Raw genomic sequence first — 23,396 nt, 5'->3', positions numbered from 1 at the left:
CTCAGTAATTTAGTTTCACTCAGTGTTGCTGTGCATCTCCTGTTGTGTGAAGCTACATTAATGTAACAGTGCGCCACTGTGTAAAAAGAAATATCACCAATGTTGAAACACACTGAAATGCCTCAGAGTAATGTAAACTCAGCACCATTTAATACAGAAACAAAGCACAAACAGGTACTTAAAGCCCTTGAACAAAACAATTATAATTCATGTATTATACTCACTTAAATACTTTCATGTGATTGTCAGCATGAAAGTAATTTTGTAAATTCTCTTACAGCTATAAGCACTCGATGTTTATGAACACAACATGGTAAATATATGCATGCTAACATGCTGCAGATAGCAAAGGCAATGCTCTTCGGCACGGATACAAATTATTTTTCTTTAACTCTGACCTTCTTCTAGCTTGCATTTAAATAGACTTACTTTCTTTTCACTTCTTTAAAGTGTAAAATGTGTCGACCAGACGATATCAAGCTCCCTGTGAGATGTGTGCTCAGTTCAGCTCTTTTCAGCTACAACAGTAAAACACAATGACATAGTGATGATGTATACCAGTGAGCTCAAGTATGGTAGTGAATACAATCATCTGAGTTTCAGATGGTACAATCACATTAGCAGCACAGACTGGACTTTCAGTGGGGCAAGGTTTGTATTCAAAGACTAAACAAATCAAAGTTCACAGGTCGGGGGAAGTTGAGTGATCTGTTAACCCAGAGAGTGCTGCTTCTTCAGGCTGTCTGAGCGCCTCACTCTCTCCTCTGGGGTCTTTCTGTACCAGCTCCTGAGAAGAAAAAGCCCCTGTCATACTTTGCTGACTTTAAAGTCATCTGTAAAAGCTGAAATCCAAACATTTCTGTACGCTGTTGCCTTCAGCAAGAGGCAAATAAAGTATTGGAATTACATTTCAGAGACTTCAGAGCTTAGGTCCAAAGTATACTGGAGCACATGGATTTAAGGCAACACACTTTATTAGAAGACTACCGTTCTGAAGCCAAGTGTGTCTTCATCAGAGTCAGAAAAAGTGTAATGCTTGTTAATTAGGACACTAGCAACCCAAAAAGCTTATCAGCATTTTCTGAGTAGTGGGGGTGAGGTGGAGTGACGTATCTCCTAAGAGATGACATATGGCAGTTTATGATAGCAAGATAAGGCACTTTGTGATTTTGGTGAAACAAGTCTCACCCCTGGCGGTTCAGCTGGCCTGGCACAGGAGAGTTTTGGCCTTGGTTTGGCTTCAGGACTCTGTGAATGAAGAAAGGATGTATTTAGAGAACTAATCTTCTGGGGACATTAAACACAGGAAATTGTAGTTCAGTCTAGAGCACCTGTTAGTAGTGGGGCTCTTTGGCTTCTGCTGCTTCTTTCTAGCCATTGATGGGGATTCACCGACCCTGGAGGAGCGCCAAACACATACAATAAAAACACTGCTGATCCCTGGAGCCCATCATCAAAAACATTAGTGTCTAAAACCAGATCTCATCTACAATGTAAGGCTGTGTTCCTCTTTCCCATCGTACCTCTTTTTCCTGTCCAGAGACCTCTGTGTGGCAGCAGACAGAACCACTCTCTCCTTGGGGCCCTTGGCTTTCTCCTTTTGAAACAGTCAGTAAGGATCATAGTTTATGACTGAAGCACTGACACTGACGGTATAAGACGAGCCACCAAACAGTGTTTCTTTCCTGTAAGTCACTTTGTCCGTGTGGTAATCAAGGTGTAATATAAATACAGTTCATCATGATAAGCTTTTCAAGTACCACCAGCTATCAGCAGGTAGAACAATTATAATTCATCTTAGCAGATGTAGCTACAACAACAAGCCATGTCTTGATTTATACTTTGGTAAACATTACACAAATTGTCCAGACGAATGCTTCACTGCTCACCAAGCACGAGTACAAACTCAAGTTAGTTCCCAAGTTCATACTGAGAGTGAAAAGATATCTGAACTTTTCCTTCACTTCTTCCTTTAAAAGAGGAGCAACACATGGATGTGTGATTGATTGGTTGACAGGTTACCATGTCTCGCAGCTTCCTCTCTGCTCGGAGCTCCCTGTCCTGCTGCAGCAATGCTAATCGATCCCAGAGAGGCATTTCAAAGAAGATGTCATGGATGTCATAAAGGGCTGCACGTAACTGCGGGACAAAAGAGGCACACATAAACATGGAGTAAGATGGACCTCTGCTGTCTATAGACAGTAACTACACGTTCATACCTGGGCTCTAACTCTCTCCTGCAGGGAGCGATCTTGTGCAGAGCAGGGGCCTCTCTTCTGTGGACCTTCTGTCTGGAAGGAGCGGATGAACTCCTGTGTATCCTAAGCACACATATATACAGTACACATTCATAAACACAGTTTTTCACTAACATGATGAATAATTTATTGATTAACTCTTATTAAAATCACATTGGTGTTTTCAATTAGTTGTGCTCATTTGTATTTGTGTGTTATTTGTGTTAAACGTGTAATCTCACCAGGACGGTCTGTCGCAGGTGTTTGACCTTCTCTGTTTTGAGCAGTCTGCGAGTGAGGAAGCCACGAATGATGGCGCCAATTCGACAGAAGGCTCTCTGCTGCTCTGCTGCCATAACCTGGACAACAAGAAGATACGTGAAGATGGGAACGTGAAGATATAAAACACAGAGAGGGTTTGAGAAATAAACGTCCATCTAATGTGTGTTGCGACTTCGCATGTAAAAAGAAAAGCCTAAACTATGAAACCGCGCCTAACCCCTCACCTACACCACCTTGCTCTCTCTCTCTCTCTCTCTCCCCTCCTACACCCACACACATACATACAGACACCCAGATTCCTTTCGCCACATGCTTGTTTGTTGCTTTTAGGTTTAGTATGCTTGCAATTGTATAATAGATGTTTGTTGATTTATAATATTATTGATTTTTGATTAGTATTGTTATTGATAACAACTGTTTTTTATGGTCAGTGCTGATTCAAACCATCACTGTTCACTCTGAATGTGGAATAGTACTTTTACATTTTTTAAGTGAACACCAATTTTAAGACTTAATCCACAATTTCGTTACTGGTCCCTGATCCCAGGGTGGTGCCCCATTATTATAAATATTTGTTAATAATCCTATTGATATTAATAATTGTATTAATATCAATAATCTATTTGTATATTTGCCAATAACCAAACCCGCTCCAGCCAGATCCCAACATGTGTAACTTATGCAATCACACACACCCTCTTGTCTACTTGTGCATACATACCAGACTTAGCCTCGCTCGAGGTTTGCTAACTGCCCATGTGGGTCCCCACAGATAACCGGGAGGCTGGACAGAGGGAGAGGACACACTGGAACTTACAGGACTGGGAAAACCTGGAAAAAGAAACATACTTTCAATTTAGGTGTTTGAACTTCTCTATTTTGAGCTGTCTGCATGTATGGAAGAGTTGTCCGAATAGAAGTAATAATAATAAGAGTTAATAGGCCACAACACTCTTTTTGTCTTATGTCAACACTGTTTTACAAACTCCAACAGAGTAATAAGTGAGCATGGTGAAGTGGTACCTATACTGTGTATAGGTGATAGCTCAGATGGTGTGTGCTCAAGGCTTAGTCCAGGGCAGGAAGGGCTCACAACAGGACGGCTGTCACTCACGGACCTACAATTCCACCCACAAGCATCCCCACTCAAAGGCCGCACACACCCCTGCTCCTTCAGTCTTCTATCTGTCTCCTCGAGCTCCTGAACACATGCGTATACGGGAGACAAACACTTCAGTGCTTTAACCTTAAGCAAAAGAGAATACATTTACACTTCAACATTGCAACTAAAAAACTAAATAATTCTTGCCAATCTGTAAAATAACTGATAAAGTACCGCACAAAAAATACATTTTCGGTATCTACTTCTATTTAGAATAGATAAAGTGTGATTCCATGTGCTGACCAGACAGAGGTGCTGTTGCTCTTTCTCCTGCTCAGCCAGGAGGAGAGACATCTGCAAGGAATGCTCCTCCTCCAGACACCTTTGCATGTCCTCCAGAGCCAGCGCTCGCCTCTGGGTCTCCTCTTTTTTACCTTAAAAGTGCAATGGGAGAAACTGTGATCTCAGTGGAAATGACATATTTTCACTCTGTAGAGTTTAGTAGATACAGTGTGCATTACAGGAACTGTTCAAGAGAGACTCGCCTGTCTTGTTGGCTTGTGCCTCAGCTGCATTTCTGAGGACAGTTGGTGTGGTCCTTCCATTGTTTGTCCCCTGAGGGTCATCAGGCTCCATTCTGAGTGTGACCTGAGCCAAGTCAGAAGTCATGCAGGGCCTCAGCAGAGATGGTGAGGGATTATCTACCTCACACGACTGGTTTAAGGGGGCTGCAGGGGTGCGCCAACTTGGAGCCATCCGTGTAACTCCTGCCATGAAGCGAGGAACCCTTTCCTGGCTGCGGTCTATGTGCTCAACTCCAGAGTGGCAGCTATGCAGTTGGCTGTCCAAAGTGTGGCAGCGCCGGCGAAATCCTGCAGCCAGATGGTAAAGGTGTCCCTTTGGGCTAAACCCTGAGGCACTAATGGGACTACAGGGCTCCTGCACTGGCTGGTACCACAGTGGCTGGATCGACGATTGCCACTTTCACTATCCACTGAGCCCCTGTGACTGGGGGACATCATGGCCCCTGAGAGAGATTCTCCCCAATCTGCCATGCCAGCAACTTCCCCTGACCGTACTGGACTTCGGGGTATAAGGTCGGCTGGGCCGATGGGAAAATAAATACGGATGTTCCCTGTAAAAACTGGGCGTGGTTTTCTGGGATGAAGGACTGTTTAAAGCTCTGCAGAGTTACGTTCAGGTAAATGACCATTAGCTGTAGGAACCGATGGGAGCAGGAGAGTTAACAGTGAGACAAGGACTGCAGGATGTCCATGTCGGCTGGGCGTTTGCTTATACTGGCATGACACAATAAATAACATAACTAACACGTCATTATTAGTTATTACCCCACATTACCTTATTACCAAGCTGTCATAATAAGTGCTACAGAAGTCCCTTTATCTCAATGCAGAGGCAGCAGTTTATAATGATGCCAGACAACCTCAACAGGAAGTTACTGGTGAGCCTCTACTACCCTCTGGTGTTCACAGCAAGAAAAACTTAGTGTGGGTAAACAATGTGTGTCAACCTTGCTGCCCACATGCATGCACAAGAAACACACACCAGATTGTTCTTTTATTTAAGTGAGTATACCGATACAGCACAAATGATTTATTTCAAGATTTGATGTCAAATGCGAAACAAAACGTGTTAACTGGTAAAAGTGTAAATTTGTGAATGGCCTACAAAGAAAGAGAAAATTTCCAACACAAAAATATACATTCAAATATCTGTTTAAGATCTAGAATAAAAAGAAAGGCCTTCTTAAGGCTTGCTCTACAGTTTATTATTATTTATTCATTAGCAAGGGTATTAAAGTCATATACTGTAGATTGAAAATGACCGAAATAGAAAACCAACTTAATCACAGTTGTGGATTATTATCAAGGAATCGGTCGATGGGAGAGAGGAGGTCAACAGGTCAAGGCACCCTACCTATTACTAGATTATATATATATATATATATATATATATATATATATATGTATCAATTACAGTACAAATTTAATTTCTTTTAGACTTAAGTTTACTGTTGGCTGTGCGTGAGTGAGACTTTGAGAGGCACACTAGAGGAATGCAGGGTCGGGCTCATAAAACTCCTACTTTTCAGGTAGTTTGCATATAATTTGATTGGCAGTGTTTTTAAAAGACATGTGACTTTATGTCAGAGTCCTGTGTCTCATGTAGTAAACTGTGTGCAGTGTGTTACAAAAAGTGTCACTTTGAATTGCAAATTGAATGTAAAGCAGAAAATGTGTTTAGAGTTTTGGAGACTTGACCTTTGGTTTTGCTCTCACAGTGTTAGTCTCAGTAATTGTGCTTTATGTGTCATGTTAGTGTGTTAGCATTATAAACAACTGTAATCACATAATCACAGAAGTGGATTATGTATTTGCAAATTTTGTAATAAGCGCTGACTTTTACTTTCAACTATTTATTAACTGTAATATTTCTAACCTGGGTGCTGTGGCTCAGAGTTAAAGCTGGTTGTCTTTCAATCAAAAGATCAGCGGTTGGATCGGATCCTCCAGTCCATGTCCTAAATAACCCTAAATAAATCAATGTGATGAATGGGTGTGAATGATAATAGGTCAGGTGACACCTGTACAAATACAAGTCTATTTACCATTTAACCTCATATGAACCATGTCTAACCTGTTTATGCCTTTGAGATAGTACTATTACAGATTTAGTAAAGGTGTGTTGATATTCATTCAAGATTCATGGTAATATAATGTATTATGCTTGTTAATGCTTCAAAGTGCCACTTACTGATGCAAGAACATGGAACATGCAGACACTCATGTAGGGACGGGCATCATTAATACTGCTTTTGGTCCAGAAGTTTATCACAACTCTCATCACTTCCTTTCTAATTACTGTCCAAGTAAAATAATAACGTAATACAACTTAAGTCACTATATGAACTTAAAAAATAGAAAAAAAGAGGGATCACAAAGACAATAACATCAGTGTCATTATATCAGGCCACCAGTAAACCTTCTTTTAACAAGTAGCTGACCTTGTTTGCCTAAAGGTTAGTTTCTCTTCAGGATAAACTATTTGCATGAGTTTGTTTGTTTTGGGTGTGTGCTTTGGTGAGTAATCTGCTGTTGATCCCAGGGAGTTATAAATTATTTGTACACACGATAGGAAGAATATCAGCGCACCAACAGATTAACTTTTTGAGCTATACTATATATAACTAGAACATTTCGCAAGAAATTTTGACAGTGTGGCTTCTACTGCCCGAAGATATCGCAATATATACACGCACCGATGTTACCGGTAGTATCGTTCAGGTTCAATATACAAAACTGGTACCGTTTGCTTTCTTTGAGAAATTAGTGGTGAGATTTAACATGGAGTCTAATGTAGCAGTTGGTTGGAGTTCATGTCGCTCTGCGGCTCTTTGAGCCAAATGTGTAAGTCCGTTAGATTCCATAGACACTTTACTGCGAGCAGCACAACATTTCCAAACTTTTGGGCCATAAATGGTGTATAAGGAGTAAAAATTGTGGGAGCTGGAGTAATTTGTTTGGAAAAATCACAGAATATTTTCCTGCTCTGCTCCACTCTGACAGTTATGCCCTCACTCTAGCTCTTAACGAGCCGTGCAATACACCATCCATCCATCCATTTTCCTCCGCTTATCCGGGGTCGGGTCGCGGTGGCAACAGGCCAAGCAGGCTGACCCAGACTTCCCTCTCACCGGCAACATGTTCCAGCTCATTCTGGGGGATCCCGAGGCGTTCCCAGGCCAGCTGGGAGATGTAATCCCTCCAGCGTGATCTGGGTCTTCCCCGGGGTCTCTTCCCAGTTGGACGTGCCTGGAAAACCTCCAGTGGGAGGCGTCCAGGAGGCATCCTAATTAGATGCCCGATCCACCTCAGCTGACTCCTTTCGACGCGAAGGAGTAGCGGCTCGACTCCAAGCTCCCTCCTGATGACCGAGCTCCTTACCCTATCTCTAAGGCTGAGCCCGGCCACCCTACGGAGGAAGCTCATTTCGGCCGCTTGTAGCCGCGACCTTGTCCTTTCGGTCACGACCCAGAGCTCGTGACCATAGGTGAGGGTAGGAACGTAGACCGAGTGGTAAATTGAGAGCTTTGCCTTCCGGCTCAGCTCCCTCTTCACCAAGACGGTCCGGTGCAGCGCCTGCTTTACTGCTGCAGCCGCACCGATCCGTCTGTCGATCTCCCGCTCCATCTTACCCTCACTTGTGAACAAGACCCCGAGATACTTGAACTCCTTCGCTTGAGGTAGGCACTCCGTCCCCACCTGGAGGGAGCAATCCACCGGTTTCCGGCAGAGCACCATGGCCTCAGATTTGGAGGTGCTAACTCTCATCCCCGCTGCTTCACACTCGGCTGCAAACCGCCCCAGTGAATGCTGGAGGTCACGATCCGAGGAGGCTAACAGGACCACATCATCTGCAAACAGCAGAGAGGCGATCCCGAGACCCCCGAACCTGACGTTCTCCACCCCCAGGCTGCGCCTAGATATCCTGTCCATGAAAGTCACGAACAGGACCGGAGACAAAGGGCAGCCCTGGCGGAGGCCAACACCCACCGGGAACGTGTCTGACTTATTGCCGAGAATGCGGACACAGCTCCTACTGCAGTCGTACAGAGACCGGATCGCCCATTGTAATGGGTCCGGCACCCCATACTCCCGCAGCACCCCCCACAAGAACCCCCGAGGGACCCGGTCGAAAGCCTTCTCCAAGTCCACAAAGCACATGTAGACTGGTTGGGCAAACTCCCAGAACCCCTCCAGTAGTCTTGCGAGGGTAAAGAGCTGGTCCACTGTTCCACGGCCGGGACGGAATCCGCATTGCTCCTCTTGAATCTGAGGTTCGACAAACGGTCGGAGCCTCCTTTCCAGCACCCTGGCGTAATCCTTCCCCGGGAGGCTGAGTAGTGTGATACCCCGGTAATTCAAGCACACTCTCCGGACCCCTTTTTGAAAATGGGATCCACCACCCCGGTCTGCCAGTCCATGGGCACTGATCCCGACCCCCATGCGACATTGAAGAGGCGTGTCAGCCAGGACAGCCCAACTATGTCCAGCCCTTTCAGCATCTCAGGGCGGATCTCATCCACCCCCGGCGCCTTGCCACCGAGGAACTTTTTGACTACCTCAGCGGCCTCTGCCAGTGTTATGGGTGAGCCTCCCCCTAGATCTTCAGGCGCTGCCTCCTCTGCAGAGGACATGTTGGTCGGGTTTAGGAGTTCCTCAAAGTGCTCTCTCCACCGCCCGACGATGTCCCCTGTCCGGGTCAGCAGTCCCCCCCCCCTGCTGAGAACAGCCTGGGGTAAGCCCTGCTTTCCCTTCCTGAGTCGTCGGATGGTTTGCCAGAACCTCCTTGAGGCCAACCGAAAGTCCTTCTTCATGGCCTCACCGAACTCCTCCCATGCCCGAGTTTTAGCATTCGCGACCACTGCAGCTGCAGCCCTTCTGGCCTGCCGGTACCTGTCAGCTGCTTCGGGAGACCCCTGGGCCAACCAGGCCTTGAAGGTCTCCTTCTTCAGCTTGACGGCTTCCCTCACCTCCGTTGTCCACCACCGGGTTCTCGGGTTGCCGCCACGACAGGCACCGATGACCTTCCGGCCACAGCTCCTAGCGGCCGCGTCCACAATAGAGGCTTTGAACATGGTCCATTCGGATTCCATGTCCCCAACCTCCCTCGGGATGTGTGAGAAGTTCTTCCGGAGGTGGGAGTTAAAGACCTCCCGGACAGGGTCCTCCGCCAGATGTTACCAGTTCACCCTCACTACACGTTTGGGCTTGCCGGGTCTTTCCAACCGGTTCCCCTGCCATCTGATCCAACTCACCACCAGGTGGTGATCAGTTGACAGCTCTGCTCCGTGCAATACACACCCATTATAAAATCTGAAACAGACCCAAAATTTTCCTGAAACTTAAACTGTGACTTCATGAAAACTGTGCTAGCTATCAAAATGTCCATTTGGCTCAATAAAGTGCAGCGTTTTGTCTACGTTTTAAACTTTGAATCATGTTTCTATGTTAATGTACGGCTAGTCAATATGGGCCCAAAGTTAAGTATTTTTTGTAGCTCTCTTCATCAGGCTCTCGCGATCAGGCCGCACGTTTTGATGCATTTTTCACGCCGCTGTTGGCAATGCTGTGTGAGGAGAAGCGCACCAAGCTTTTGGATAAAGATTATTATTATTATTAAGCCCGCAGGATTACAGTCAGTGTGCTTTGGCGCAGGCAGTTTTACTGCCTTTGTGCTACAAAGCCACACTGAATAATTATTAAGGTTATTATTGACGTTCAAGGACAAAACTTTGTTACTACAAAATAATGTTTTCTAAGTGTGTTAATTCATATATCAAAAATGTGATAGAACTAGATGATAGTAATAAACCAGCCTATCTGGTTTCTCATTATTTACTGAACAATTATGTTTTGACAAAATGAGCCCTGTTTTTAATACTGTGCTTAAGCAATCATAAAATAACTGTTTAGCGCTTACATCCTGATTGATTAGTTGACAATCAAGCTATTAGGTGTTTGACCAGGTGACACATGTATTGGCCAATTGGTCCATGGCTGTGGCTTTTTTATTGGCAGTGTTTTGAAATGACATGTGGCTTTATGTGAGAGTCCTGTGTCTCATGTGTGCAGTGCGTTACAAAAAGTGTCACTTTGAATTGCAAATTGAATGTAAAGCAGAAAATGTGTTTAGAGTTTTGGAGACTTGACCTTAGGTTTTGCTCTCACAGTGTTAGTCTCAGTAATTGTGCTTCATGTGTCATGTTAGTGTGTTGGCATTGAAAACAACTGTAATCACAGAAGTGGATTATGTATTTGCAAATTTTGTAATAAGCGCTGACTTTAACTTTCAACTATTTATTAACTGTAACCATTTCTAACCTGGGTGCTGTGGCTCAGAGTCAGGGGCGTTTCTAGGATTGAAAGAAAGGGCTTAGCCCTAAGGCGAGGGTCATGTTTGCGGCAATTTTTTTTGGGGCCCATTTGGGGCCGCGGATATCCATTGTTTCAGACAGTTCATCGATTGGTTCAATCAGAAAGAGTGTGATTTTGCTCTGTAGTTTTGCTTACATTCAGTATATATATATATATATATATATATAAAACACAAGAGACAGAATTTCCGGGTCATAGTGAAATTTGACAACACAAATATGAACTTTTCTCAAATAAGAGAAATAATTTTCCTGCTTTTAAAGGAAAGACAGATAAACAAGCTTTCATATCCGCGTCACTCCCAAATCCTAATTCTTAAAGGGGCCGCACACAATGGATGGAGAATGGACCTGACAGTGTCAACTTTATATCGTTAAGTATGATGATAGGCTGTTGGATTGTAATTTGAAGGGGGAGAAAACATACAAACCAGAACGCACGCACATGTGTAGCATGTTATAAATAACTTGTCCATGTGAGAAACAATAGTTTAATTTAATGACATCACCAAAAAAAAAAATCAACATTTTAAATCCAATAATGCCAAATTATTTGGGGGGGGAGGGGGGCTGAAGAACATTTTAGGGGGGCTTCAGCGACGCCCCTGCTCAGAGTTAAGGCTGGTTGTCTTTCAATCAAAAGATCAGCGGTTGGATCGGATCCTCCAGTCCATGTCCTAAATAACCCTAAATAAATGAATGTGATGAATGGGTGTGACAGCATCGGAAATACACGAGGGCAAAGGGCAAAACTGCCCCTAAGAAATATAATTTTGCCCCTGATATCACTAGGAGGGGGGCAAAAAATGCCCCCATAAATTCCTCTAATAATAATGATAATTTAATGAACTTGTCAAAAACATCGTAGCCTATATGACCCGGTCCAGTTGCCATAGAATGGTTTTGATTTTCGCCTTGACTGATGTTGCGTGAAGAACCGAACTTTCTAAACAAATAAATAAATGGAGCGCTTCTTAATCAGACCTGTGACTGCGAGACTGCGGTCAACTCAGCAGACACTTACATTTGAGTGCACCTATATGCTGAAATTCACGGTAAACGCATTCAAATGGCACAGATCGGGAGCGAGCGAAGGACTTTGAAAGTTAGCGGAAAGATTAACGTGAGACAACATCCGGTTTCTTCAGACGAACATCCGATTTTCAGAATAAGATGCCAACAAAGTACACATATTGCATAATGGAAATTAGATTAAATGAATTATATTCACATTTAGTATAAATCATGCTACCTAAATCTTGTGAGTTAAAGGTAAAATACACCTAAATTGTGAGTAGTGTCTTTATTTTTTGATTTGAGGGTTGCTGGAAATGAATAATACCTGACTGAAAATCAATTAAGATATTTTACTAAGTGAAAACTCTGAACTGAATTTGTACCTTCAAATGGCACATTTTTTAAAATTTTAAGGTTCTATAAAAATGTTTTTCTCAAAAATTCCACACAATGACTAATGCATAAGTTCAGGACAAAAATGGGTAATATCACAATATTTGAGGTGCTACAAAAATATTTTTTCTCAATAATTCCATACAATGACTGATGTAATCAAGGCATCGTTGACTTAATAATTGTTAATAGTTGTTTAAAATAATAATAATAATAATAATAACAATAAATAACAACAAAGAAATTTTGTTCAAAAAAATCGAAGAAAACACTTTGAATCTGTAGACTACTGCCTAATAGTCTTATTATTGCCATTTGATGACAAAAGCTCATATACTGTAAGCCTAATTAAGTATATTTATTATTTTGAACAAAGGTTAAATGTTATTTCACAAGTTTCAAAAAGTGCCCCCAATTTTCTTTTAAATGCCCCTGGATCTCAGTCAGTGGGGGCAAAATTTGCCCCCTAACAAATATGTAAATTTTCTACCATGGGGTGTGAATGATAATGGTTCAGGTGACACCTGTACAAATACAAGTCCATTTACCATTTAACCTCATATGAACCAGTCTAACCTGTTTATGCCTTTGAGATAGTTTTTTTCAGGTAGTTTGCATATAAAACATGGCCTCTTAATTAATGTACATTTCAATACCAAATACGTTTCTTTTGTGGTCTTCATGAGTTCAGTGTTTCCCTCTGAGTCTGTTGAAAGAAACCAGGTGTCAGGCATCAATAAACTAGCTGAAATGGTCAGGATGGGTAATCAATCTGGTTGTTTTTCTCCTCTGTGAGTTTATCTTGGCCATGAGGTAAATTGAGGGTTTGTCACTCAGCACCATTAGTGCCCTCCCTTTAATGTTTCATTTGTCAGTTGTTAGTTCAACCGAAGAGACGTTTAAACAACAGTTTGAGGCTCAAAAAGCTAAATTATACATCATTATACCCACATGTTTAGAGAAAAGTAGGCTACATACAAATACAAATTTGTGTAGTAAACCAAGATCTTGTGTTGACAATCTTCATAAGAAGGAATAAAATGAATACATAATTAAGTAGGGAGATTCATCATGGGAGGAGTTTCAGAATCAGGAATCAAAAACACTTTAGGTTTCGTGTATTGTGTGCAGTCGGACAACTATTGAGAACAAAGGACTCCTGCGCCTTGGAGGACCGGCATTGATCTACATCTATTGCCTACACGCTACAGGTAACCGTTGGAATTCATATTATGATATTAGGGAAATCAAACACCACGGGTGATTCTTATTTACATTTTCTCTTTTAATCTCTTATTGACCGTTTGAAAGCCGGAAGATCTCCTCCGTGAATAACAAACAAAAGGCTGTAAAGTTACACGCTAGAATTTAAATAATGAAGTACCCTTATCCCAACTTGATGAAAAGTTGGTACTCTTGGGGACAAACAACATATTGCCAGATACAGTATCTAACGCTACATGGGAGATTGCGTAAACGTAACGTATGCTGATGTCGACGCACCCTGCATTAGAGTATTTAAACAGGCCTGGTGCTGCAGTGGTTTATTCACAGAAAAGGTACTGAACGTATTTCAATGCAGAACAATAGCCCGTATGCCTGTTATTCAATTATATCATTAGATTCTTATAACTCCTGCAGGAAGCAGGATTTTACTGTTGTAGTTAATTAATTGGTGTAGGACGGTAATTTATTATCATTTTCATTATGGATTAATCTGCTGAACATTTTCTATTTTAATCGTTTGATTGTTTGGTTTGTAAACAAATTCAGAAAAAAGTGAGAAATGCTGTCACAATTACCCAGATGCCAAAAGTGACACCTTCACAATGGTCCAACAAGCATTATTTGTTAATTTAATATTTTTAAGTTTGGACTGTTGCCAAAGCTAAAAATATTAAATAAAAAATTAATTTAGATCCTTAACAATGAAAGCCAAATATTCACATTCGAGAAGCTGGATCCATAAAATGTTTGAACATGGAAATTTACTTTATCAGAATAGTTGCAAATTATTTTTCTGCTAATTGACTAGTTGATGAATTGATTAATCGTTTCAGTTGTTGTATAAACTGTTGTATGTCTATATGAGGTGTACCGTTCATTGTGATGTGACTCATGTTTTCTTAGTCGTTGCTATTTCCTTGAGTCTGATAATAGAAGTTTCATAACTTATTTTCTTTCAGTGAAATGTAACTCTCCAAAGTTGCAGTGGTAAAAATGCTGCAATGTTGTTCTTCAGTACAATGCTGACATATTCTTGACAGACATAGTTTTAAGAAAATGGGAGAGATCAGTTCTGACTAATGCTGGCAATTCTTCTTGTTAATTGCAGAACATGAAATTAACACAGAAAGTCTTTACTTTCTGAATGATCGAGAAATTGACGACTTGATCCCCAAAACAGACTCAAAATGTCAAAGGTAATGTCCTGTACTGTAAAGACAATTTACACAAATACTGTATTTATAATTTACAGGAGCACAGACTTCTGTTTTCATGACACATAATTGATAATAATAACTCATTAACAATAATAGCATGTGCTAGAATTTAAACATTTATTTACTATTATGGATTTGCAACTATTTTCTTGTTGATTCGTCTGCTGAAGTAAGTTGAATAAAGTTTCAAGCACTCAGGCATCATAAGGCATTTATTATAATTATATAGATCATATTTTTATTGTCTATTCAAACTTTTACATGTTATACTTAGTATTGATTTAAGACACAAATGTTCATGTTCACCCTCAGGGTCGTCCATCCACCAGTGACACAAGTGATAAAGGTGAGACACACTTTATCTTATTGGTTACATGTAGTGTTCATTGAAGTTTTTTAAGGTGGTAATATCTTACTTTGACTAAGAAACTATATCGAGACCATGTTTAATATTGTGAGAGGCAGATGCAACAAACCTTTCTTTTCGCTTTTTTTTTTTTTTCAACAAAAAATATCCAAAAAGGAAAAAGAAAGTCAAATCTTCAGGGCGAATCCAGCCAATGTCAATCACCAACTAAGAAACAACGACTTGTCAACAAACCAGGATCAGACTCAGGTATTTATAATACTTTACAAACAATGGCAACCTACAGCTTACTATAGGGTTAACTTTTATGTAATAACATGTTTACTTAGCTTACTTACCGGTACATAGAAAATGTCTTTTTCTATATCAAGGCCACAGAAAATACTCTCATTTGCTGCCGTATGTAATCTTATCAGACAACCCCAATCAGTCAACAGCATACATGCAGGTATCCATAGCAACAATGCGTATGCTTCAAAGTAAATAACGTAACCGTGGCCTTTAACTGTATGATGTTTTAAATCCAGACCATGGGTTATCCTTTACTAATCTGACATAGTAGAAGCCTGATGATACACTCTGAAGCATCCTACATGGACCTGGCAGAGAAAGTTCCTCTCACACTCTCCTCATTGTGCATTACCGCTTACTTGATACACTGGTTCATGGTTCCTGCTGAACAGTTCTTTACTTTCACTCTGACAGAAGACATCATACTGTCTGATGTGAAAGACATCATGAGTTGTGTCCTTCAGAAAATACCTCACCAAGACAACAAGCTCAACAAGTTCCTGACGTAAGTTTAAAGTTTATTAAATGTTCCATATTAATATGTTATACGGGCCTGGTTCCACTGCTGACCAGAGGCCAGTTTCACTAAGAGATTTAAGACTGCATGGTAGTGCATCATGGGTTTGTACGTTCGTACGTACGTATGTCCATTTCTCACCAACATCTTGAAGGATTTTTTTTTGACTCAAGGATGAACTGATTAGAATTTGGTGGCCACAGATGAAGGTCACTGTGACCTCACAAAACACGTTTTTGATCATAACTGAAGAATTCAGCTAATTTACGACAATTTCACACAAATGTCTAATAGGATAAAATGATGAAGTGATGACATTTTGGAAAGACATGGATGTAAACTGCAACTTGACTGTTTGTCTGAGGGAGTCAGTCATGAGGCGTTAATTAGTTTTGTTTGAAAAAAAAAATCTTGATTTACCCAAAATTTACAGCAAATTACTTCTACTGAAGATAGTACAATATGCTGAAGAGGGCTGTTCATAGACGGATCACTTTCTGACTTTGACACATTCTGTCAGTGTTTTTATGTCTTTGAAACAAATGAATTAACCCACACATAAACTCTTGTACAACAGGAAAAAAATCAGTGATTTGAAGATGGACAAGAAGGAGGTGGTCGGTGTCTTTGGCAGAACTGGGGCTGGAAAGAGCTCTTTGATAAATGCCGTCATTGGAGAGAAGGATCTCCTGCCCTCTGGAGACATCAGAGCATGTACCTCAGTCATGATTAAAGTGGAGGCTAACATGCAGAACTCAAAGTATGAGGCAAACATTGAGTTCATTACAAAAGAGGTAAAATGAGCTGAATATGTTTCTTTACTTGAAACTATTTATAAAGGTATGCCACATAATTTAACAAAGTTAAAGGTATTTTTTTAATTGTATTTAGGAGTGGAAAGATGAGTTGTGGTTCTCTAAAAGTTTCCTTGGGGATAATGCGGACCAGGAAAGTGATCAGAAAGTTGACGTTGATTGTCGGGACATAGTTGACAAGCTGTCAGCGCTGTATGGAGAAGACTGGAAAAACAAATCTCCTGAAGACCTCATGAATGACAAATATTTCAAAGGGATCCCAGGATTTCACAATTCCAAGGGGAAGATTTTGACAGTGAAAACAGTAAGTAAGAGTAAAAATCTTGAATCACTTCATAAGAAGCCTTCTTGTCTGTCTGACAGAGGGAAATGTTTTTGAGGTTTATGTAATATGCATGCTGCCTAGCCATTCCAGGTTGGTTTAGTTCAACAAATGTAAAAGTAAAATCACTATGTAAAATTTAAAAACAGAGTGGCCTTGATGCACCTGTCCTCGATATCTACAAACCCATAGAAAATGTCCCCTTTATAGAAAAATCATAAAGAAGTTTGTATACCAGTCGATAAATACATTTATATAACTGTTATAACATCCAATCAGGATTTTTCCTCCATCTTTGTGCCCAAACATTTTACATTAAGATTAAATTACATCTTGTATTATTAAATATCAATACTGCTTTTGTTCACACTTTAGTTCAGCTGGTAATAGTAATAGTAATTATTTTATCTCAATCAGCAACCCAACTTCACCCCTTTGGAGTACCACAAGGATCAGTACTTGACCCCCTTCTATTCAGTCTATTCATGATCCCTTTTTATACAGGGACGCTTAACGCAGACGATGCTCAAATCTATATTTCTCTTTCACTGGTAGGCCGTGGTACCATCGACTCACTTTGTCACTGCATTGAAAATATCAATGGCTTGAAATTGTTGTCTTGCTAAATACAGACAGAACTGAGGTGATTGTCTTTGGTGCCATTTATGAAATATATAGAATTATTGCACACCTTGAATCTTTGTCTGATTGATTTTAAAATATTTTTGTGGACCACATGTTTCTAACATGCTCTATCCATATGAACCTTCATGTAACCGTCATCATCAGACCGGGGTCTGCTGACTGTCAAAGGTCAACATGAAACACAGGGAAGCTGCATTATGCTACGATGATAAACATACTTGCTATGACCTAGATAATCTTAGGCACTGTCAAAATCTGATCGTCATCAATTTAAAACCTAATTGTCACCCAAAATTTAACTTTTGTGTCCACTTCCGGTTAAGTATTTAATATTTATTGATCCAAATGTAGCTTTTTGCTTTTGTTGTTTCAATGATGGGGTAACTTAATTGCTCTTCTTTTTTATGTTTTCCTGTTTTAATTATTTTGTGCAATTTGTAAAGCAGTTTGAAGTTGGAGTCTGTGCTTATGAATGAAATCGCCTTACGTTGACTTAATCTCATTTTTTTATTTATTGCAGGCTAAAGAGCTATCTGCAAAATTAGTCAAATACACAAGAAGTGACACAAAAGATGGAGAAGGTGAAGAAGTAAACAGGTGGAATTGGCCACTAGTGAAGTGTGTGACTATCAAGGTGCCAAATAATGATCTTCTGAAGCATGTCACACTTGTGGATCTTCCTGGAAATGGGGATCGTAACAAGAACAGGGACAAGATGTGGAAACCGGTAATTCATCACATGCAATGCTGTTTAGTGTATTGCTGTGTTATCTGCAAAGTGTGACATCATGTTATTACAAAGTACTGTTAACCATCATAATTAACTTGCTGTCATGTCCCTTCAGCTCGTTGGAAGTTGTTCCACTGTGTGGATCGTGACTGAAATGAATCGAGCTGCATCAGAGCCAGAACCCTGGGAGATCCTGAAAAGTGCCTCTAGCTTCATGGGAAATGGTGGCCAGTGTCAGCGTATTCACTTTATCTGCACCAAGTCTGATGATATTACAACACCAAAAGATCAGTAAGTGATTTAAGATGCCAAAAGTACATATACATATATATTCAAGGAACTGTGAGGACTTTTTAAGTGATTATGAAACAGTCTCAATAATAATACTGATGTCTCTATATGACCTACATGAGAAAACGGGACCACCAGCGTGTAGATTGTCTATTTCTATAGAGTCATTCTTAATGCTTGTCATCGGTTTTATCAGTTCTTTCAAAGAAATTCCTTTAGAAATCAATAACTGCTCACACACTCATCACAACTAACTAAACTGAAATAGTAGTCTGTAACTTTGTCTCTATGGTTATAAAATGACAGTTCTTTCCAGAAAACTTCCTATTAGATCACGGACCTGTAAAATAAAGTGATGCACGTTTCAGTATAAATGGTGGATTCGATAGTTACAGCTGCAGGTTTAAAAGAGATCATTTAGACTTTTATTCTGGATGCAAAGAAAGTTGGAATTTGAGGTTTCAGTTCTCCAAAAACTGTATAAGGTGCAAATGAATGCAAATATTTTGATTTAGTTCAGCAGCTGGTGTTCGTGCTTTGATATTGAAAACAAACGATCGAGTCAAGAAAGAAGTGAGAGAAAAATTCAGCAAACTAAAGGAGGTTAAGGTGAGTTTTATAGACTGACAGAAAGTATAACACAAAGATTGTCTACTTCTGCAAGCATTCCTTAAAACCAAAACTTTTTAGAAATATTTCAGTGATGGAAGTTTCAAAGTCTTCACAGTGAGCTCCAAAGAGTTTCTAAAACAGAAACGTCTAGATCTAGACGACACTGGTAGGTGAAGTCTTCATATATGAGCACATTTAGATTTACTTTACTTTAACAAAACCAACAATAATGATGTAAGTATGTTTTGTAACTATTTAAGCTGCAAACTACATTTTTTTTACAGAAATACCAAAACTTCAGGAATGTCTGCAGTATCTCAATGACTGTCACTCAGAGACGTTAAACTGTGTGTCTGGAGCTCGTGGGATTCTCTCTCTGATTCAAGGGGCCAGCCTTAGAGGAGGGGTAAGATCAAGAAATATAATCTCTTTCTTTGTCTTTTATCATTAATATTCACAGAAAATAATGTGAAAACATAAAGTCAAAGACAGACTACTTACATGTAATGTCATCCATACATACATTTTATCAATAAAGTTAGTTTTCCTGATTTTGTGTTGCTTCAGAGAGGCTGCATAACGACAGTAATTAAAGGGTGGTCTCACTCAAAATCAACCAAATATTGAATAAATGTGAATAAATCAAGAAAACTCAGTCAAGTAGCAGAATGGTTTCACTGCTTTGAATACTGAATGTGTTGTTGTTGATTTCAGGCTGACACAAAGAGAGCTGTGTACAAAGTCCTTCAACAAAAGATGAGGGTTGAACTTGATAAAGTCAGGAAACCAATGGAAGAGACTTATCGGGCTTTTGAAAAGTGCCTCAGTGAGGGGGTTGAAAAATCGAAAAGTTCATGTGAAAAAGACTTGCAGTCGGTGACACATCCTGTACGTATTTGAATTATAACAACATCATTACAACGGATTTTGCACTTTATATGAATGTCTTAAAAATGTTTCTGTTTTGTCTGTTTTGTTTCAGAATAAGTCAGGTAGTGGTTTCCATGGGACATTGAAGTGTATTGTAAAGTACGACGGCATCCACAAACCAAAAAAGGGGAAACAAATAAACCTCAATATGAAGTTATCTTCATGTCTGACTGAGAGCATTGATGAGGAATTCAAGAAGACCTTCCCGTAAGAAATGACTTAATAAAGACATAAAACCCTGAGTAGGCTAATTGTACAAACTATGGAGAATGTCTAGAATTAACAGATTGTACATTATACAGTTATACAAGTTATGTGATATAATGCATACATACAAATTACATTATTGAAATACAAACTTGTCAATGATGCATTCATGAAACATTTCAACTTGTTAACATGTTTCAGAAATGAAGGAAAATGTGAACCTTTCAACGGAGTCCTCAATGCATTTTCACTTGACACGAAGATGATGAAAGAGAAGACAGAGTACAAAGATGTCGAACTGCAACTGATATTTCTCAATACAGAGGTAAAAGAGGAGAATAGTACCATTAGTCTTTATTAAGCTATTAGTCCAGATCAGAAAGGCTTCAGCAGACATGAAGACTAAACATTAGAGAATAAATGAAATATAGATGTTTTTAGCTGTTAACATATATACACTGAATATGAAGAAGTCTGCTGCTGCAAAGCTGATGACCCTGACTATATTCATGACAACGTACTGGAGATTCTGAGGTGGTCTGACATCAGTGGGAAAAATATATATATGTGCACCCTCACCTGGTCCTACTCTGAAAATCTGATTATATATTTTATTCCTTTTTCAGGTAAAGTCTGGAGGAAGGGGGGGCAATATGAGCCTTATTTGTATATTACCTTAATTTTATTTAAAATATGTGGATCTATGATTCATATTCTCTCTTAGGAAGAACAGATTAAGACAAAACTCAACAAAATCATCCACGACCGTAAGAAAACGATCTACAGCAGTCTGACGACAACAATTGAGAGAAACATGCAGAAATGCTATGACGGTACGATAAAGATCATCACATATAAAATCTGACACTGTAAAAATGCACATTATTCATCAGAACTGTGCAGAATGTAATTATAATAACATTTAATTGACTAAAGTTTTCTGTTTTATTGTAGATGCAAAAAAGATTAAAGGAGACGGCAGCATGAATAATATGAGAGAAACTATGGTGAAGCACGTACATAGGTTAAAAAACGTCATGTTTCAGGAAGCTAAAGCTGTTATGTTGAAACAGCTGGATGACTTGATGGTTTGTAACATTTTATAATAAGTCGTACGATGAGGATATAGTAAAACATGTTGTGCTGCTTATCTTTATCTACAATTCTAGGTCATCATATATATAATCAAGTGGAATATGCCTCTTTTTGAATGCTGCTATTGCTACTAACACACTGCAGGCCCTTTCACAAACATTCAGCTATTGTTATAAGACACATTTTGGCTGTGAGTGATAAAGATTTTTATGCTAATTTAGAATGACATCCTGGACAATCTGAAAAAAACAATGCAGGAATCAATCGAGCTGTCGCTCAAGACAGATGGTGTCTCAATCCCAGGTAAAGGCAACGTTACAAAATAATAACATAATGATCACTAAAAATATTAAAAATATTTGATAGAAATGAATATGTCAACTAATTTCCAAGAGTGTGATTAATAGTGAACTTGATGTTAACATTATGGGTTTTTTTATTTAGACGTTACATCGGAGCTTGTGAAGGTGAATAAACACTACAAAGAACTGAAGAGAAGGGAAGCCCAGATGAATAACCACTAATTTGGTAAAACTGTTGTTAAAATATCTACATAATGCCTCCAGATTGAGCTGTTCTGAATAATGCTAACGATGCTTTTTATTACACTAGTGCTGGTCCGCCCAGCCCGGCAGCTGCACAGCTGACAACCAACTGAAGAGCCCTGCATGCACGCTGGTTAGAGACGTGAGGCCTCTGGATTTGGTCTCAACCATTTTTGTCAACTCATCTTATCCAGGTTCTCTTTGAGTGTTGTTTTGATATGTACTTTGAATTAACTTGTTGTGAAAGACATAGAAATTCTATATTTTCTATGTGTTGTCGGGCATTTTTCATACAAGTTGTTTATCCTCTATTGTCTTTCCATTGTCTATGATGAGTTACGATCTATTGTTTATTATCGAGCTAAGAGTTGTATTTTCAGATATCAATATACTCGTTACATGTAATCCCATATTGTTTAGGGATGATTCAATGATTTTGATTTAATGTGTGACTTTCTATTATTTACCAAAATATAATCATACGTGCTTGTAGTGTTGACTGTTTGTTAAAGCTAATGAAATAAGTGAACTTTTAGTGAACCCACTCTGACAGGATGATTGACAGTCACCAGGAGAGAAAGGCTGTAAACTCAGGAAACTAATCAGTTAGTTAGAGAGACATCCTGTTCAATGGGGCCTGTGTACTGGAACATCCTGCTTCAGGCCGTAAAGTTAGAGAACCATAAGAAGTGCTTTATCTGTGTAACAACAGACACACCGATATATACATTTTATCCTTAAAGCGTAGAACATGGGAATATACAATAAGTAGTTCTTAACGTCTCAGAAGAAGAGGACATATGTGCAGGCAGTCAGCTGCATGGATCACAAGTTCCCACTACACACCTTCCACAAAGGGGGGGTTGTTTACCCTAAAAAGTAGGTCTGTCAGAAGTGATAAGACTATTAGGACTGTTCCGTCCAATGATTTGAGAATGATCTGTTGTCTACCATATATGGACCTGGAGGTTGCAGGAAGCGCCAAGGAGAAGCGTATATATAGGAGACAGCAAAGGATCGAGGCTTTTTGGCCTTTTTTGGATGACTTCTGGAGCTTTCATACTCTTGACATTTGACATTTTGTATTAACTTTTACATCGATTTTTTGGTATTCATTTTTGTTAATCTTTTTCTTTCCTTTCTGTAAAAAACAAATAAAACTGGTTTGTATTTTGTGCATTCCAACCAAAGTCCAGTGTTGCTCATCTCTGGTGGGGTCCTCTAGTCTCCTAAAGGTAAGAGTGCTCTTCCCCTGGGATAGGCTGTCCTAAAGTTTAGTAAAGGTGTGTTGTTATTAATTAACGATTGATGGTAGTGGAATGTATTATGCTTGTTCATGCATTGTTCATGCAAGTGCCACTTAATGATGCAAGAACATGGAACATGCGGACACACAGATGGGCCATGAATAGGGACGGGCATCATTTTGCACAATTATAGTTCCTTTCTTATTACTGTGCAAGAAAAATAATAACTTAATGCAATAATAATTGAACAAAATAGAAAGAAAAGAGGGATCATAGAGGCAATTACATCAGGTCACCACTAAAACCTTTAACTACCGACCACACTGCATCATGAGAGTTTCTCCCCTGC

At 39.8% G+C, this 23,396-nt stretch overlaps 1 protein-coding gene and 1 pseudogene across 1 annotated transcript; one reads left to right on the top strand and one right to left on the bottom strand.

Annotated features, from left to right (window-relative positions):
- Positions 1–683: 683 nt before the first annotated feature.
- Positions 684–9,041, bottom strand: LOC142940126 (centriolar coiled-coil protein of 110 kDa-like; annotated as a pseudogene).
- A 3,756-nt stretch (positions 9,042–12,797) lies between these two features.
- LOC142940122 (nuclear GTPase SLIP-GC-like) lies at positions 12,798–21,846 on the top strand. The gene is made up of 21 exons (XM_076083032.1): positions 12,798–12,802; positions 13,121–13,200; positions 14,325–14,412; positions 14,604–14,631; positions 14,746–14,779; positions 14,957–15,049; positions 15,506–15,596; positions 16,186–16,402; positions 16,500–16,727; positions 17,911–18,117; positions 18,236–18,411; positions 18,927–19,020; positions 19,102–19,189; positions 19,308–19,429; positions 19,738–19,911; positions 20,006–20,160; positions 20,362–20,485; positions 20,885–20,993; positions 21,115–21,248; positions 21,477–21,558; positions 21,700–21,846. Exons 1-21 carry the CDS (start codon positions 12,798–12,800, stop codon positions 21,777–21,779), a joined length of 2,409 nt encoding a protein of 802 aa, XP_075939147.1. The 3' UTR covers positions 21,780–21,846.
- The last annotated feature ends 1,550 nt before the right edge of the window (positions 21,847–23,396 follow it).

The sequence above is a fragment of the Anarhichas minor genome, unplaced genomic scaffold (assembly GCF_050575085.1).
Source record: "Anarhichas minor isolate MPS153535 unplaced genomic scaffold, ASM5057508v1 ptg000115l, whole genome shotgun sequence".
In the NCBI taxonomy this organism is placed as follows: domain Eukaryota; kingdom Metazoa; phylum Chordata; class Actinopteri; order Perciformes; family Anarhichadidae; genus Anarhichas; species Anarhichas minor.
The sequence above is the reverse complement of the archived record's forward strand: the minus strand, read 5'-3'. Positions and strand labels throughout refer to the sequence as shown.

What these genes read in the sequence shown, in the direction of transcription:
- LOC142940122 (XM_076083032.1), top strand. An exon ending in GCAAACTAAAGGAGGTTAAG is followed by an intron (nt 19,021 to 19,101) that starts GTGAGTTTTATA and finishes AAAACTTTTTAG; the next exon opens with AAATATTTCAGTGATGGAAG. An exon ending in AGATGGTGTCTCAATCCCAG is followed by an intron (nt 21,559 to 21,699) that starts GTAAAGGCAACG and finishes TTTTTTATTTAG; the next exon opens with ACGTTACATCGGAGCTTGTG.